This window comes from Sorghum bicolor, chromosome 1, assembly GCF_000003195.3.
Source record: "Sorghum bicolor cultivar BTx623 chromosome 1, Sorghum_bicolor_NCBIv3, whole genome shotgun sequence".
Taxonomy (NCBI): Eukaryota; Viridiplantae; Streptophyta; class Magnoliopsida; order Poales; family Poaceae; genus Sorghum; species Sorghum bicolor.
Window position 1 is genome coordinate 24672670 of NC_012870.2, and position 18582 is coordinate 24691251.

General features: G+C 41.1%; 2 protein-coding genes across 3 annotated transcripts; both read left to right on the forward strand.

Moving 5' to 3' along the window:
- On the forward strand, positions 3247-10486 carry LOC8067368 (protein RRP6-like 1). Its single transcript, XM_021450787.1, has 14 exons — positions 3247-4079; positions 4624-4779; positions 6513-6671; positions 6756-6839; positions 6982-7061; positions 7159-7209; positions 7335-7434; positions 7901-7983; positions 8071-8116; positions 8263-8350; positions 8435-8604; positions 8706-8981; positions 9052-9165; positions 9537-10486. The coding sequence occupies exons 1-14, from the start codon at positions 3378-3380 to the stop codon at positions 10131-10133; spliced, it is 2706 nt and encodes a 901-aa protein (XP_021306462.1). The 5' UTR covers positions 3247-3377; the 3' UTR covers positions 10134-10486.
- Positions 12407-17744, forward strand: LOC8064875 (cationic amino acid transporter 2, vacuolar). Of its 2 annotated transcripts, none has more exons than XM_021460356.1 (14): positions 12407-12707; positions 12880-13081; positions 13227-13311; positions 13392-13532; positions 13922-14040; positions 14126-14222; positions 14336-14508; positions 14627-14693; positions 15670-15828; positions 15918-16098; positions 16505-16637; positions 16817-16923; positions 17004-17079; positions 17412-17744. In XM_021460356.1, exons 1-14 carry the CDS (start codon positions 12554-12556, stop codon positions 17530-17532), a joined length of 1815 nt encoding a protein of 604 aa, XP_021316031.1. In that variant the 5' UTR covers positions 12407-12553; the 3' UTR covers positions 17533-17744. The 2 variants fall into 2 exon arrangements, with proteins under 2 accessions (XP_021316031.1, XP_002464581.1); XM_002464536.2 differs by having other exon boundaries at positions 16508-16637.

Here is an 18582-nt window from a genome sequence, read left to right on the forward strand (position 1 = left end):
CAAAAATCAAAACAGTGACCCCTGTGTAGTGGGACCCATATGACCGAGGAGGCACGTGCTGCTCCAGATCAGACGCACGAAACGAAACGCACAGAAGAAATCTATCGAACAGAAATCCGGTTAGTCACGTACAACAAAACAACCGGTCATGCTATAGCTTTTCTAAAACAATAAAGAGGCCTTGTTTAGTTCCCAAAAAATTTTGCAAAATTTTTCAGATTCTCTGTCATATCGAATCTTTAGACACATGCATAAAGTATTAAATATAGACAAAAATAAAAACTAATTACACAGTTTGGTCGAAATTGACGAGACGAATCTTTTGAGCCTAGTTAGTCCATGATTGGATAATATTTGTCAAATACAAACGAAAAAGCTACAATATCGATTTTGCAAAATATTTTGGAACTAAACAAGGCCAGAATCAATATTGTACATTTGCTGTGAGACTGCACCCAACATTATTGTTGATAGAAGATAGAACGGGCACTACTTTTTCTGGCATCACTCACACTGCAGTCCCAAACCCAATCAAGCACTACTATGACTTGGCATACATGAATAGTACTAGGCATCACTCACAATGTGGAAGGCCTTATCCAGACACTAGCTATGACGATCTCGTTCCAAAAAATAGGGATAGAATCGTTCTATCTTAACTCATCCCAAAAATCAACAAAAATCAAACACACATAAATCATTGTCTCATCATTTAATCAGCAGATCGATCCAAACCATACAGGGCTGTTTGGATTGTAGGATTTTTAGAGTTTTGGGGGGTGCCATTCCTAAGGAAAGAAAGGTATGTGGATGCGTTTGGAACAAGGGAAATTAGAAAGAAGATTTTAGTTTAGAGGAAAGGAAACGAGCTACGTGCTTTTCATTAGAAAAAAACATGCGGCCAGAACCAATGAAAATCACGCTGACTCTCATCACGGCTGCATGCGCTCTTCCTGCTCTGACTAGAGAGAGCTGAGAAAATAAAAACATCCAGGAGAGAGAGAGAATATATGTAGTTAATGAATACAGAGTACTGTCGCTAAAGTAAATGATCGATGTAGTTAATGAATTAAATAATAATTTTCCACACAATCTATGAGTCCTAAATAGTCACTTTAAGCTAGTCTTAATAGTGTTTCATCAAAGTTTTATAAACATAAAATATATTAATGTGATTGTAGTAATAAAGAGAGAAGTGATAAAAGTTTTACAGAAGTAGAGAAAGTTTTATGGGGATAAAATTCTTCTACATCATTTCTAAAATATGGATGTGTTGGAAATTGGGTCACTCAGTGGAGAGTTTCATTGCGTTGTTTCCAACACTGTCATGTCATGAAACACCACTCTCAATGGAGAGTTTTATTCCATAGCTTCATATGCATTTAATTCTAAGACTCATAGAGAGTTGATAATCGTGTCAAGAGAGTTTCATCTAGATGGAACTCATTTCTTCTCTTTTCTTAAATACACTGCCATGTCATCAACAGTGCCGGTCCTACAATTTTGAGGGCCCTCTGGCGAATACATTGCGACGACTCCTAAACTATAAAATTTTATAATAATATAAGTTAATTGTTTTAAAGGGAAAGCAAATCCAATCATATATAGACAAATTATTTTTTTTGTCTTTTTCATTTTCTTTTCACAGTCTCTCACAAATATTTCTTACGTATCATTCTAAAATTCTAACACCTGACCTAAATTACAAGAAAAATATAACTATATGAGTATAAAGTAGTAGACACAAATTGAACAAGAAAAAAACTAGTGCCTAGGCAATTAGAACATGAACAGAACTAAGATTCACAAAATCACAAAAAAGTAAAAGGGTAGAAGGAAATGACCAAAATCACATGTCGTAGTCCTCGTCGAGCCCACCAGCTGGTCGCCGCATCGTTTGGATTTTGAAAGGCTAGAACTCGGACGCAGAGCTTTTTGTATTATCCACTACAGCTCGTGATCGCGTGGTGAACTGGTGAATGTGTCGCTGATGCCGCTGCGTCTCTCCTCGCGGTCTCGTCGTGTCACCAAAAGTCTAGAAATTGTGACTCGTGAACGCTATGTGTGGCAACTCGTGTATGAGTATTGGTGACTTGACTCCTTTTGACTCATGATTTTTTTTGGTGATATGCCATTGCACTATATATATATATGCATGTACTAATAAACAAAAGCTATAGCTAAAGGATATGTTGTATTATATACTTAGGTTTGGCCCCCTATCCCGCGAGGGCCCTCGGCCGTCGCACCTCCTGCCCTCCCCCTAGGGCCGGCACTGGTCATCAAAAATATTATGTGACAACCTATTTAATGCAAATGAAACTTATATGAAACCCTGTTGAGGCTGGCCTTAGGCCCTGTTTAGTTCCCCACCTAAAAATTTTTCATCCATCAGATCAAATCTTTGGACACATGCATGGAACATTAAATGTAGATAAAAAAATAAACTAATTACACAATTTGGTTGAAAATCGCGAGACGAATCTTTTAAGCCTAGTTACTCTACGATTAGCCTTAAGTGCTACAGTACCCACATGTGCTAATGACAGATTAATTATGCTTAATAGATTTGTCTTGTAGTTTCCTGACGAGCTATGTAATTTGTTTTTCTATTAGTTTCTAAAAATTCCTCCCGACATCCTTGCGACACATCCGATGTGACACCCAAAAAATTTTCATCTCCAATCTAAACATGGCCTTACAATGCAACAATGGTTAGAACTATTTTATTATTTAGGACACGTGATGATTCAACCATATTCGTTTCAAAGAGCTCAAAGTATCATTTTTTTCACTTTTCACTCTACTCTATTCGGGATTTTTCTAATTCCTCCGTTTTTGCATTCCTTTTTCCAAACATGCTCTAAATTATTCATCCTATGGTGTTACTATGATTGCAACTAATTCATCATATGATTTTTTCCACACATTGTTACAGACATTGCTTAACTGCAATTTAGAATTTAGTCACGATTTTGTTCAATACATACAAAACCTTTTCTGTGTGCTTCTACGTTTTTCAAATTGGCAAAAACAACGGAGATAAAATCAAAGTAGGATAGTAACCCATCGCAGATTCGCAGTTGATGAAAAGATCTTCCGGTCACTTAATTTTAACACTGTAGTTGCGTTCCACGTTTGCATGAGCTTTCGCGGATTTAAACACCCAAAGCAATGTCCAGGCACACAAAAACTTCATGGCAGTTCAGCACGCAAAAAAAAAGGGGGAAAGAACTAGCGAAAGGGTAAACAGCCAAACGCCAAACGCGTTTTTTTTTTTTTTCTGGTTTTGTTTTCTCTCGCTCGCTGAATTCGCCAGCGGCGGCGGCCTCCTCTCGCATAAACCCTAAACCACTCCATTCCCCACTCATCTTGCCATGGAAGCAGACGAGGCCTCGCCGCCTCCCCCGCCGTGGGCGCAGAACAAGTCGGCCGCGGCCATCGAGGCCTCGTCGGGCCCGCTCGCCGCCGCGTCCTCCCGCCTCTCCGCCCGCTCCCGTGCGCTCCCCTCGTCCCGCGACTTCCACTTCTACAACAACTTCCCGGCCTTCAAATCCCCCGTCGGCGCCGCGGCCGCCAAGGCCGACGCCTCCCTCGGCGTGCTCGGCGCGGCCCCGCTTCTTCCGACGCGGCAGCAGCAGCTGTTCCCCGGGGGCGGCGACCTCGACGACGCGCACGACTGGCTCGTCGCCCTCAACGACGACCTGCTCGAGCGGTTCGGCGCCGCCACGGATGAGTTCAAGGCGCTCCGGGAGAAGGAGGAGGCCTCCGGGCGGAGGGCGGCGCCTGAGGCTGGGGACGGGTTCCAAATGGTGTGCGGGAAGAAGAAAAAGAAGGTGGGCGATGGGGATGAGGAACGCGTTGGAAGAGTTGAGGCATTTGGGGGTTCTGGCTCTGTGAAGATGGTAACCAAGGACAAGGCGGCCGCACCGGGGGTGAAGGCTAAGGTGCCCTTCCACATCCGCACCATCCCACGGCCGCAGGATGTGTACCGCATTGTGGTGGACAACTCCAGCAAGCCGTTCGAGCATGTCTTGCTTGAGCGCAGCGAGGATGGTACTCGTGTCATGCACCCATTGGTTAGTGTTTCACTGCACATTTTTTTTGTCAATCTCACATCAAAGCAATGCCACTTTCTTAATATGTGATTTTCACCCACCGAGTCACAGAAATAATACTTTGGCTTACTGTTTGTATCTTGTGTTTGGTATGACTAATTTAAAGACAGATTAAAGATGTAGAGAAGCACTTTTCTGCTTGGTAGCGTGTATGTACATAGGATCAATGGGTTTTACATGTGTCTGGTGATGGATCATGTGAAAATGCATATCATCCATATAGTTGAGAATCAATGCAACATTATCACGATTCGATTGTGCTTTGTTTGTATGGAAACACAATGGATTTCAAAATAGTGCATGTTTGGCGTGTGTGTATGTGTTTGGGGTTAGGGGGATCATTCAATTCATTCCTGATTGACTTGATAGGATGCAAAATCCATGCATGCAGTGGCATCACAATTTTAGCATCAGCATTAGAGAAGTATATGCTGTTGTCCATGTTCTGCATTTGTATATCAAATGTACAAACCAATTTATTTGCATGCATGTCCTGTATTTGCAGGAAAAACTCCCTGTTGAACAACAAATCAACAGAAATGTTCTTGATAGTGAGCCAGTAAAGCCACCTGCTTTAGTTGACACTCCTTTTACATTTGTTGAAGACCTGAAAACCTTGGAGGTGCTAGCCACAAAGCTGAAGGATGCAACTGAGTTTGCTGTAAGTGTGCTTCTTTCATGTTGATGCCTCAAATAGATCAGTGATTGTGAGAACTGCATGTAACACAGATAAATATATATATATAATAACTGTCATCATGCTTTGTGTCAAGTATCAACTGACATTAGGAATTTGTAGGTAGCATTGTGTGTCATCATACTTGTAAGTTCTGGCTGTTGAACATTAATTTCTGTACTGGTGCTATCATATGCATTGAGAATTTCTGTTTTGTAAGTGTACATTGAGAATTAAGGGTCAGTCTGCACTAACAACCTAATTTCGGCGGATGAATGCCAGTGCCGAAAGAAAAGGGCAGACCCAGTGCCGGAGGCTCCCACATGCACATAAATGTTAAGATGGGGCCACTAGTGCTAAAAGAGCTAACTTAGCCATGTTCAAGCATGATTAAGTATACAACTTAAAAAGAAATATGGAAATTTAGGGGGGGGGGGCATGGACCTTTTGGCCTCAATGAAGCTCCCCCAGTGACGAATGCCAACAGACCAGCAAAAGCTAGCTTAGAGTTTGACGGAAGGATTCAGAGGACTAGAACTTGCTCTTAGGGATGCAAAGCACACGGGGAGTTAACCAGTATCGGCCCCCTGATGAGGGTGATAACCTTACGTTCTAGGTGAGCTGGAGCCCTTTGCTACTCCACTGTTCAATGCTCCAATCCCTTACATGGGAGTGGAGGCGGCCTTTTATACCCTGAGATCACCCCCACACCAGCGTGGCTGCAACGCAGCGCTGCTCCTCACTGTCAGCCCAACTTCCCCCCACACCTCAGCATTGGCGCCAGGAAAAAGCGATGGGATGGTGCGCCGTCAGACCCAGAGCGTGCCCCTTGACGTGACTGAGGCGGCCAATGATGACGGCGTCTGCCCCCGCTCCATGTGTGCCTCAGCCTTTCCATCTCATTTAATGCGCACAGCCCTGGGCATGGGGGTGCAGTCAGGAGTAATGCCAAAATGGCCGAGCACCTTCCCAACACTCTGTGCAGGTGCGTCCCATCGCCGCCCAACAGCTGCTTGCTCGACTAGGCTCTGAACCTGCTTGGTCGGGACACAAGTGCCAAGCACACCAGCTTCCTGCAGGTGACCAGGCACTGAGGGCCTCGTCTGGTCTTCCTCTGTTTGACCACTACACTCCCGTAGTCTCGTTCATCGTCTGGGCCTTAGTGGGTCAGCCCCCAGTTAGGAGGCGGCCATCATGGCCCACCATGTGCCTGGCAGGATGCCCGATCCTGTGGGATTTCGCACACATCAATTGTTGGATGGATGCAACAGTGAGTTATGCATGGTGAATGTGTTCAATTGTCATCGTATCAGCCATCAAATTGTTCTTAATCATCAGTACTGTGGTGAATATGATGATCCTAGTATAGTAATGTCATCTGCTGCCAATTTAGGGCTTAGCCATTTTAATGCGCACAAAGTGGTTAGATATATTGTTGTCCATTATCTTCTTTGCTTGTCTAGATACCTTGGCAGTTTGTTAATTCTACCGTCGTATCACTCAAAATACTTTGGTTGAATTTCTCCATTTATTGATGCATCACATTTTCTTGAAGAGATTTCTACTCTATATGTTAAACATAATTTTTGGAAATTACATGCACTCCTATTTTCTCTATGTTGCTGTGGTAAAAGTTATTTCTTTGCGTGATTATGCATCTATGCACTGAGCACTGTTTATTAACTAAAATATTTTGACCCTGTCTCTGAGCATTTCAGGTTGATTTGGAACACAACCATTATAGGACGTTTCAGGGTTTGACATGCTTGATGCAGATTTCAACAAGAACAGAGGACTTTATTGTTGACACTCTTAAGCTTCGTAAATATCTTGGTGATTATCTTAGAGAATTTTTCAGAGATCCAACCAAGAAAAAGGTGCAATATGCTCTCTTTCTATACATTTATATTTTTGTAATGTGTCTAAAAACTGTAGTTTCTTATTGGTCTTATGACAAATAGGTAATGCATGGCGCAGGTCGTGATATTATATGGCTTCAACGAGACTTCAGCATATATGTCTGCAACCTTTTTGACACAGGCCAGGTATGGTGCACACAGCAGGATTGTGTCCATAGTTCATACATTTGGTTTCTGTTTCTTTTACTTTACATTTTTTTTCGTCATCTTAGTTACCATCTTAATGGCTTTTTAACTGAAGCTTGATCTTTTCCTTCAACTTAAATAGGCTTCAAAGGTCTTACAGATGGACCGTAACAGCTTGGAGCATCTTTTGCACCATTTCTGTGGAGTAACTGCAAACAAAGAGTACGTGATTCTGTTTACCTCCTTAACGCTTCTAGTTTACAGGTTCCATACTTCCATGTCATGGGAACTATAAAGCATGATATACATTTTCCTGCAGATACCAAGCTGCAGATTGGAGATTGAGGCCCCTTCCTGATGAAATGATCAAGTACTGTGCATTGATACTCCTTCCTTTGATATGATGTATTTTTAATATTTCTTTTTATCATTTTACGCCCCCACTCCAGAGAATAATTTCCACCAAGTGTATCTCATTGTGATTGCTGTGTGCAGATATGCTAGAGAGGATACACACTATCTGCTGTATATATATGACCTGATGAGATTGAGACTAGTGAATGAGTCATCAGGGGAAAATGATCTTCTTTTAGAGGTAAATCTTTTTTTTCGTTAGTGCATTTTCCCTTCTTCCCTGTCTACTGTCCAACTTTACCAGACTTGCTCAGTATTCTCTTCTTCTGGTGTTCTCCCCTAGATTAATGTAGAGCACTGGAGCAGCTAGTTCTGCAACCAATTGTCTATATTAGCAGGGTGGACATTTCTTTTCTTTTTTCTATTTATTACTAAATTTTACTGTTTATTAATCTGTGAGATAAGTGTAGTAGGCCCTATTGTTTGAAAAAGATGGAGCACGTCTTAAATTAAGATTCACGTCTTACTTACCTGAGTTGTTGCATCTTTGATGTGTGTTTTTAACTTTTTTTATCTTATTAACTGATTTGGAACATTGAGCACATGCATTTTTTCTTTGCACCCTTATTGCTTACAGATTCACTTTTCCTGCGTGATACATCATATGGGCATGAGCAACTAAACTGATGTTTCTTTAATTACTGCAGGTTTGCAAGCGCAGCAATGAAATTTGCTTGCAACTATATGAGAAGGAGCAGCTGACTGATACATCATATCTACATATACATGGGTCCGTATTGTGCTTGCTTAATGCAGCTTTATTCAGTAGATTACAAAATCTGTTGAAGTTTTGTAATATTAGTTTATTCAATTGCAGGTTGAAAGAAAATGAACTGAATGCAAGACAGCTGTCAGTTCTTTCTGTAAGTACATTATTCTTCCTTTTCAGAGCTTCATACTGGCGTTAACCAGGGTGCAACATTGCAAGTTTAAACAATTTACTTGTAATAGAAAAAAAACATTCTATTACTCGTCATCTAATTTTTTTCCTTTTCCTTTTCCCTTCCAGAGTCTATATCGATGGAGAGATGGCATTGCCCGTGCTGAGGATGAGAGCACTGGCTATATATTACCCAATAAAACTCTACTTGAGATAGGTTTATTACTAATCTCAACTTATTTAGTTGTATTGCTTTTCTTGCCTTGGCTAATAACTCTGCCCTTGATTTTTGGATTTATAGCAAAGGAGATGCCTGTGACAAGTGGGAAGTTAAAAAGAATTGTTAAATCAAGAAATTTGTTTCTTGAGCGCCATCTCGGCCATGTTATTAACAATATAAGGGATGCCATAGCAGCTTCTGGTGCTTTTGAAAGTGTAGCGGAGCAGCTGAAGAAGGGAAAGCTTGAAGAGGTTTGTTATGTGATTTTAATTTAACATCTCTTCCACTTTACTATGAGGTTTCTATTCAGTTTGCTGGATTTCATTTGAACTGCAAATATGCTTTTCTGCAGTTAACAGTGGCAGATGTGAAGAACAGCAGTGAGGACATTGAAATGATTCCTGCTGTTGATGTTGGTAACATTGAAGATCCGAATGATGAATCTGCTGTAGTTTCTGCAGTGATTACAAATGTTGGTGCTGCTCCCTGTATGGGGACTATTACAAGCGAAGCTTCTTTGGGTAATATGCATTTAGAGGATGTTGTGCCTGAAACAAAGGACTCTGGTACTTCATCAGGGTTTACTGGACTGGCAGATACAGAAAAACTGAGCAATGACCAGCAGCAAGTAAGAAAAATCATTTTACATATGTGCCTCTGTATTTCTGTCCTTGTACTTAAACAGTTGAATTATCCAGGCAGCAAAGGCTACTGTTCAAGTATCAAAGAGGCCTACAGCTTTTGGAGCTCTGTTTGGAAAACCAGCTGCTGGACGAAAGCCAGATCTTTTCCTAGGGTTTCCAAATGTTCAGGTATTTTTGTTGTACTTTTTTCTATCAGAACTGTTGATCTCAGTGGTGATGGTATTGAAGCCTTGTATCTAGGAAGATGCACTTTCCATGAATTGAATTACTGCCTGGTTCTGAAATACTGCTGAAAATCATTAAGTGCATCGCTAGAGTTTTGACATGCTTGGTATTTGCATCTCTTTGATGAGCATGCATCAGCACAACATAGTAGAACCTGAGATGTTAAGTTCATTGATCGGTGATATGCTGGCTGTATTAACTTCGTTTTGCTGTTGTATTAAAGTTGGCATATCGTACGACTCTAGTAGCTTTCAATATGAAATGCTTGATGGCCACAGTTGTCCTGACTTGTGTTGTTTGTGTGATAACTTCAGGGTAAGACTAAGGTGGACAAGATAACGTCTTCTGTGGTACTTCCTTTTCATCATTTCTCTGGTGGTGCAAAACCTTCATCACCCATCCTTCCAGCAAAAGAATCGTTGCATTCTGAACCAGAAAACATCCAACACGGTGATCCAGCTTGTCGGTTGGAAGAAGTGATACAGTTGGACATGGAAACAGACGAGCCACAACCACCAGAAAATGGCAACGAGGATGGACACTGTGAGACTGAAGACACTGAGATGTCAAAGTCCCCTTCAGATGACCCGTCTGGTACTGAGCAACGATTCCGAACACTCAACGAAGAAAGAAACATTCAGCAGAATCAGAAGACACCTCGAGAATTTGAATTGAGTGTTCCGGTGGTGCCTTTTGATTATGCGGAAGCCAGAAAGAATCTCGTGTCTAGTCAGCCTAAAGCTGAGAGGAGAAAAGACGATGCGGTTGCAAGGGCTATAAATACAGACTCTGGAGATAAGCGGATTGCTTCAAAAAAGCCAGGTGGGGGAGAGGACGAGGGAAATTTCCAGCATCCAAGGAGACGGCAGGCTTTCCCGCCTTCTGGCAATAGAAGTGCTACATATCACTAGTAAGATGTATAACTGACGGATTGGATTGTTTCAAAATTATGGCTACCCTAAAAGGGTAGCACGCGTTGTATGTTCTATTTGAATTTGGACTGGGATATCTCGTAGACAAAACTTGTGGCCTTTTCATCATGACTCATGAGAGAAGAAACCGCCGAGACTGCTACTGCACTGCGGTGTCCTGATGTGTTGCTAACATGACTACGAGAACAGTGTTAGGTATTGCATTATTTTTTAACATTTTTGGAACATTAGAATGTCCAATATTTTAGTAGGATGTACATTTCACACGGTTCTCTGCTATGGCTCTGTTTGGCACAGTTTAGCTTCAGTAATGAAGTTGTTTTTTAAGAAAAGAGTTTCATGAGCAACTTTTTAAGAAAAACTGAGCTGTTTTGAAAAAATTGTTTGGCCAAACAACTTCACTAGCAGCTTCATGCAAGAAAGAAATGGGGGAGATAGTTAGGATAAGCTGCTCTTTTTAGCTTCATCTCAACCCATGTTTTTATGAGAGGTGAAAAAAAAAGCTTCACCCGAAACTGTTTTGTAAAAGAGCATTTAACAAAAAAAAAATACAGCTTATAGCAACTAATGAAGCTGTTGTGAGTTGTGCCAAATAGACTTTTAATGCTGTGTTTTTGCTTTTGAACTCGAAGTCCTGTTTTGGTGCCGCTCAACAATTTTTCTCCTAAACTTCTTTCCAAACGTGCACTGCATTGCTAAACAGGATCCATTTACTTTCCACCACGGTTCATCCTTAATACTCTGATTTTTTGCTATCGCGGTGTGCAGATGAGTTTTTCAGTATAGAATTAAAAAGTGTACTCCTACAAGTTAGCCCCAATGGGGTGTGTGCGCCGATAAGATTAGCGGCACACACTTCGCTGACACCAGGGAAGAAGGGGGCGGGGGATGGGGGCAACGGGCGGATGGTGGACAGAACGGCCGGCAGCGAGGTCACCGCGGCTGTGGCGGTGAATGAGGTGATGCCGTGATGGCAGCGACAACTGTTAGGGTGTTAGGGTTTTAGCTGGTTAGCGTTCGAGCTCTTCTCTGGCCATAGATTGATGTTCGACCGATCAGGAGGGAGTTAGGTATTGCTGTTGGCGCGCGTGTCAAGGAATGGGGTCGCCACGGCCCCACCCGTATTTGGTTGTTGCAGCATAATAGTATGTTCAACTATAGATTTTTTCATGTTCAAACGGTCTGTAGGTAGTACGTACTTCAAATTGTTATTCTTCTTTGAAAGCATGCTATGAGCTCTGGAAAATCTGGGCCATTCTTTAGGGCTTTTCAATTCACCAGGGTGATGTGCTAGCTAAGATGGTTATTTGTTGGTTATAAGAGGATGGTGGAGTCCTGTTTTGCGTTGGTCTTGTAAATTTTAATTTTAGGCCTTGTTTAGTTCACAAAATATTTTACAAAATTTTTCATATTCTCCGTCACATCGAATCTTGCGGCGCATGCATGAAGAACTAAATATAGATAAAACAAATAACTAATTGCAAGACGAATTTTTTAAACCTAATTAGTTCATAATTGGATAATATTTGTCAAATACAAACGAAAGTTTTACTATTTCTATTTTGAAAAAAAAATTAGTGAAGGCTCTCGCGGTCTATACTCTAGGCCAGTTCAGAAGTAGCGGCAGGCGGCCGCAGGCGGCTGCTGCTGCTGCTCTTTTCCGAAAGAAAACTAGCCGAAGGGAAAAGTGGTCGAGCCGAGCCGGCTAACGGGCTGAGGCCTGCCTTGTTTAGTTTTTAAAAAATTAAAAAAAAACAGATTTCCTATTGTACGATACATGAAGCATTAAATAAGAATAAAAATCATAATCAATTATACAGTTTATCTATAATATATGAGACGAATTTTTTAAGCATAGTTAGTCTATAATCAGATAATATTTATCAAATACAAATAAAAATACTATAGTGTTTATTTTACAATTTTTTTAAACTAAACAAGGACACGAGGGAGAGTAATAACCGAGAAGTCAATGCCGTTCTAGCTGTCCAGCTCCTTTCACATAGGCTTTGTTTAGTTTACAAAATATTTTACAAAATTTTTCACATTCTTTATCACATTGAATCTTGCGATACATGTATATAGAGCATTAAATATAGATAAAAGAAATAACTAATTATATATAGTTTACCTATAATTTACGAGACGAATTATTTAAGTCTAGTTAGTCTATAATTGAATAATATTTGTCAAATACGAACGAAAGTGTTATCGTTCCTATTTTGTAAAATTTTTTGGAAGTAACAAGGCCTAGAGAGCAGAGAAGGTCAACCACCTTTGGCTTGACGCTAGCAGCGATCTCGATCTGCGGAGGACGAGACTGCAACAACCTGACAATCTCTCGAGTTCTTCGTCTCCTTTCTCCCAACGGCATCCATTCAGCTCTTGGATGATCAGGCATGGCCATGGGAGGCCCCTCCTGGACCAATTTGCAGTGCCTGGTGCGGCGGAAGCTGGCGACGGCGAGCTCCGCTGGCTGGGCCGAAGACGCCGACAGGGGAGGTGGCCAGCGCCTCGCCAGGACGCTATCTGTTCCCCACCTCGCCGCCATCGGTACGCACAGCTTCTTGTGGGTTCGGGCTTCAGTTTCAGTGGGCATGCAGTCTCTTTCCTAACTCTGGGTAGAGAGGGTTTTTGTGCTTTCACTGAATCTACTACTACTCTCTCAGATTTAGACAATGCAAGATGTGCCTCACTTTAGTATACTTACGCACATGATCCTCAGGTGTCGGTTCGACGATTGGCGCCGGCATCTATGTCCTGGTCGGAACTGTGGCTCGTGAGCACACCGGGCCAGGCCTGACGCTCTCCTTTCTGATAGCCGGCGTCGCCGCGGCGCTGTCAGCATTGTGCTACGCCGAGCTCTCCTGCCGTTTCCCTTCGGCAGGGAGTGCCTATCACTACTCCTACATCTGCATTGGAGAGAGGTACATGCATGTGCAAATGGACATTGGCATCGGTTTCTTGCTATTTCCCCCTCTCTGCTTTACTTGGTGCATCCCATCACAACGAGCATCACTCACCTTAGCATTTTGCTCTTCTTCATGACAAACTCCGGCAAACTATCCCCAGCGTTGCTTGGCTGATTGGGTGGGCATTGATCCTTGAGTACACCATTGGGGGATCATCAGTGGCACGTGGCATGTCGCCAAACTTGGTAATTCTATCTATTACATTAACTTCTCTCTTCCGAGAAGTGATCTTTTCATAACAAGGTCATCAGTATCCTTTCTTCAGGCTCTGTTTTTCGGTGGCCAAGATAAGTTGCCGTTCTTTCTAGCACAAGTGCATGTCAAAGGCCTTGATACCCCACTTGATCCATGTGCTGCTATTCTTGTTCTGATAGTTACTGCATTACTCTGTCTGGGAATTAAAGAGGTACTAGCACTGAGCCTACAACTTGTTTTGGAAGTTTTTTTTGTTCTCCATCTTTTCAGTTATGCAGAATAAATAGTAACATAGACTGCATGAATGGGGTGCAGATGACTTGCATGAACCTTTGTGGTATGGATTCTACAATCTAGGTTTTTGCTTTTGTGTGTTGGTGCCCTTTTCTAGACACAAGCACATTTATCCATCATATAAATACAGATAGTAATACGGAGATGTGTTGATGCCACACTCTTTTGTGTCGTCATTTGTGCTCTAGTATAGATTAAAATGTTTCTTGTTCTTTGAAAATTATGACTCCACTTTTTCTGGAGTTCAACAGTTGGCTACTTTGAACTTAAACTTATACACTCAAGTATGAGTTATGTCCTCATCAGAGCTCATCTGTGGAAGGCATCATCACCACTGCAAATATCATAGTGATGCTCTTTGTCATCTGTGCTGGTGGATGGCTAGGATTCAGGAATGGCTGGGTTGGTTATAAAGTGCCAGAAGGGTATAGTAAAATTTCTTGATTCATATAACCAAATCAATACATTGAATCCCATTTGGATTTTGAAACTTATTTGGCGGATACACAGTTATTTCCCTAATGGTGTCAGCGGAGTTCTCTCTGGATCAGCGACCCTCTTCTTCGCATTCATTGGCTTCGACACAGTTGCTAGTACGGCCGAGGAGGTCAGCTTACATTCATGTACAAAATGTCATTTGTGTTCCTGTAAATGCTGCTCCAGCTTGTGTGCAGCAGTTACATGATCGCCTTTAATTGGGTTTGTCAAAGTGATTTCCAGGTGAAGAATCCTCGACGCGATCTTCCATTGGGAATGGCCCTGACCTTGTCCCTGTGTTGCTTCCTCTACATGATGGTTTCTGCTGTTGTGGTCGGTTTGGTGCCCTACCACGCGATGGATCCGGACACCCCTATTTCTTCTGCATTTGCGCGATATGGGATGCAGTGGGCTGAGTAAGTTCCAGGTTACCTTCCCGCTGAAATGCTGAATGATCCACCTGCGATGGAGGTTATTTGCACATCTTGTGTATTATGTCAGTTATTGAGCAATTTTTACTCCACTGAATTGTAGGTATGTTGTTTCCAGTGGAGCTGTTCTTGCTCTTGTGGCATCCCTTATAGGCGGTATTCTTCCCCAGGTATACTTATGAACCAAAGCATTGTCGAGTTCCCCGTTTCATTTCAGTTACTTTCCTGCTTCTATTAGGACTGAGTAAAAGAAGTGCAAAAACTACTGTTTTGTTTTTTCTAGATAATTAACTACTGTTTTGAAATGTGCCGAAGTTAAATGAGATATGTGAGATCGTCAATGATCTTCTAGAAAATTAAACAAAAGAGGAGCAACTCAAAGGCCAGAGCTGACACTAAGCCTGGAGGTCAACACATACCATAGCTGATGGCAGGAAATGCTACAATTGTGTGCAGAAAGGACACTTGAGCTACAGCTGTCCTTTCACAGAGAATTGTGGTGGCTGCAGTGGAGCTTGCAGAGGTTTTGATGGTGGTGGCTATGCAGGATACCATGGTGTCCATGGCCATGGAGGATATTATAGAAGCTGCAGTGGAGGCCAAGGTAGTTCCAGGACCAATGTGGCATGATGAGAAGGGGTTGGTGGCAGAACTTGTGTTCAGAAATGACATGCGGTTTTACATGATAACAAGAAATCAACAGTCACCATTGCAAGCAATCTTGTGCAACATGATCCCACCAAACACATTGAAATTTATCTGTTCACCATAAGGTGGATAGCGTGGCATCAAGACTAGAAAATATAGTCTAGTAACAATTGCCGCAAAAATTGTGGTGAATCAATATGTAACGAAGCATGCATGATTAATATATTTACCTATCTTGAGGGTATGTTTTGTTGTAATATGTAAAAGTATTAGGTACTTCCTGGCGAATTCAGTTAACTACAGAGTGGAATGGTGAGAGAAGGTTACCCACCAGTTTTCCGAAACAAACTAACACAAACAAAGTAATCATTAGGTTTATTTAAAGTAGAAATGTAGCATGGTCATCGTATATCCCATTTGAAGAAGAATCGTTTATCCAAAGTTAAACCTTGAATTTGAATGGCTGATTCATAATTGTTTACTGTTGCTTTTGGTCAGCCAAGAATTATAATGGCTATGGCTAGAGATGGATTGCTCCCGCCACTGTTCTCAGATGTTAATCGAAGAACTCAGGTGCCAATCTTGAGCACAGTCTTAATTGGCATATGTGCTGCTATCCTGGCTTTTTTCATGGATGTCTCCCAATTGGCAGGGATGGTAATATGCTAATTATCATATAAAAATGGCAGCAATGCTGGATACAGAGGTACTCCAGATGATAACAGTTTCTTGATCTGTTTGTTCAGGTAAGCGTGGGAACCTTATTGGCATTTACTACGGTTGCCATTTCTGTTTTAGTAGTAAGATATGCTCCTCCATATGAGATGCCAATGGAAGTGGCTCTTGCAGGATCATCTGAGTCACTAGCTTCATTCTCTGGGAACTTAGAGCACGATGAGCAAAATTCAGAAGATCCTTTTGGCAATGGTAATGAGAATAATTTTTTGTGAACTGTTAAGTTCAAGTTATAGCAGATTAGCAGGAACTATGTTTGTCATTTTTTAGCAAGTAATTTGCATTCACACTGTAATAAGGTGCTGGGTGAACTTATATGTTAGCAAGCTATCTGCACCAGCAATGCAGCAACGTTAGAAATGTATTAGCAACTTGCATTCTTCTTCTTTGATAGTGAAGCTGGCTGACACATTAGCAGCGCTTCCTTGATATATTCATTTTTTTTATTATTTGTAATTTGCATATGAACTGCTTGCAAGTATCTGCACCAGCAGTCCATTATTTCAGATATCATATTACAGCATTTCTAGCTTTACCTTCATGATTACTGAGATGCTTGAATTCGTTCTCTGACTTTTTTCCCCTTTGTATCTGGAAGTAGTTCAAGAAGCACTTACTGTCATTGAGGGAGCCAGCAAAGTAAGGCGACAGAAAGCCATTGGAAGCATAGTATTGATATGCGTCGGAGCCATCATCTTGATTTCTGCGGTTTCTGTCTCCTTTTTGCCATTGTAAGTGATAGGTCTCCACCTCCTGTATCCCTGCGGGCACTCTTTCAAATATCAAACACAGCAATTGGACACTGTTCCTTGAGGAGCATGACCAGACTTGCATATTATTATTATTAGTATTAGTATTTTCTTTTGCCAGGAAAAGGCAACATCATCTGATCCAGTTTTGCTTTCTATAGTTCTGTGCAAACAATTGCATGCACTGTAGGCGGGCTGGTTGTGTTGAGTTCTTCTATTGTGCTTTTGTGCATTGGACAAGACAAGAGATTTTTGGGGCAAACTGGAGGTACAAGCCAAGGAACATGGACATTTAGCATTTCTGTAATTTAATCCAATGCAATCTCAAATTAGCTCTGTCTCTCCTAGGTTTCATGTGCCCGTTGGTCCCATTGCTTCCAATTTGTTGCATCATCGTCAACTTATACCTGCTTATGAACCTCGGGTAAGAAATATAGCTTACAACCATCTTTTCTTCTGTTCATCCTTTATGCAAAATATAGCTTACATTCATTTTTTTAATCGTTTGTGCTTTTGCACAGCCTGCTATTGTCTGCACGGCGTACAAATTTCATAAGATTGTTTGTTTGATCAGACAACACACATATTCTTTTAAGCTAATAAATAATATGCAGTTTTATGAAAAGCCAAAGAAAATTTAACTATTTAGTGTACAATATATTGAGATGCCTGAATCTCTAGATAGCAATCTATGTTTTGAGTGAATCCTGAAGATCATCTTGACCTTAAGTTTAATTTCAACTCAAATGATTGCAGGAGTCACACATGGATTCGTGTTTCCATATGGCTAGTGGCTGGGGCCCTCATATACTTCTTCTATGGCCTGAAGCATAGTTCACTGGCAGGCATGGCCTACCATCGCATATCGCCTTTGTAGTTCAACGTTGGGTGGAGTTCTTTTGCATTTTTGATAGCAGAAAATGAGAGCACATGTTTTGAAGGACAGAAGGACCAGAAGAATGAACATAGGCTTGTTTAGTTCTAAAAAATTTCAAAATTTCTCGTCACATCAAATCTTTGAACACATGTACGAAAGTGCTACAGTAGCAAAATTGAAAAATTTTCGCGGACTAAACAAAGGCCTTGTTTAGTTCCAAATTTTTTTTTAGGAAAACGACACTGTAGCACTTTTATTTTTATTTGATAAACATTGTCCAATCATGGAGTAACTAGGCAGATTTGTCTCGCGATTTACAGACAAGCTGTGTAATTAATTTTTATTTTCATCTATATTTAATACTCCATGCATGTGCCGCAAGATTCGATGTGATGAGAAATCTTGAAAAGTTTTGGGTTTTTGGGGTGAACTAAACAAGGCCAAAGCCATAGATAGGCACGTGTACAAAAAAAAAAGAAGTACACAAGTGCCCAGTCTCGTATGAGCTTGTTTTTCTTTCTCTGGCAATTGCACAAACTACTGGAACAGTTACCTCTGATGTTTTTTTTTGGTTAAAGAGGAAAACTACGGCTGGGTGTTTGGTTTGTGAAATAAAGCAGTTCATCGTCATCTCATTTCTTTAATTTTTTGTCTGGCCCGTGAAATAGAATAAGTTGATCCATTGCTACCTCGTTTCTCATAAGTTGATAATTAGTACTAGTATGAGAAATATGATCATTTTACTAAATTTGAGATTCACGACGCACACTCCATCTAAATAAAATAGCTTGATTCCCAAACCAAATACTCCATACAAGAGATATTCACTATTTTTTTTTAAAAAAAGAAATTACATTTTTTTGGGCAATTTTCATTTGTACGATCGTCACGTCAAATCTGAAGTGAGACCACTCGTCTCCTCCGGTTTAAAGAAACATGAAATGAAGCAGTAATAACAACCGTATAAATAAAACAGTAATAAAAATAAAAATAAAAAAGATTGAATTTAAAGAAACAGGAAATGAAGCAGCACCCGTTTTGTTAGGAGAC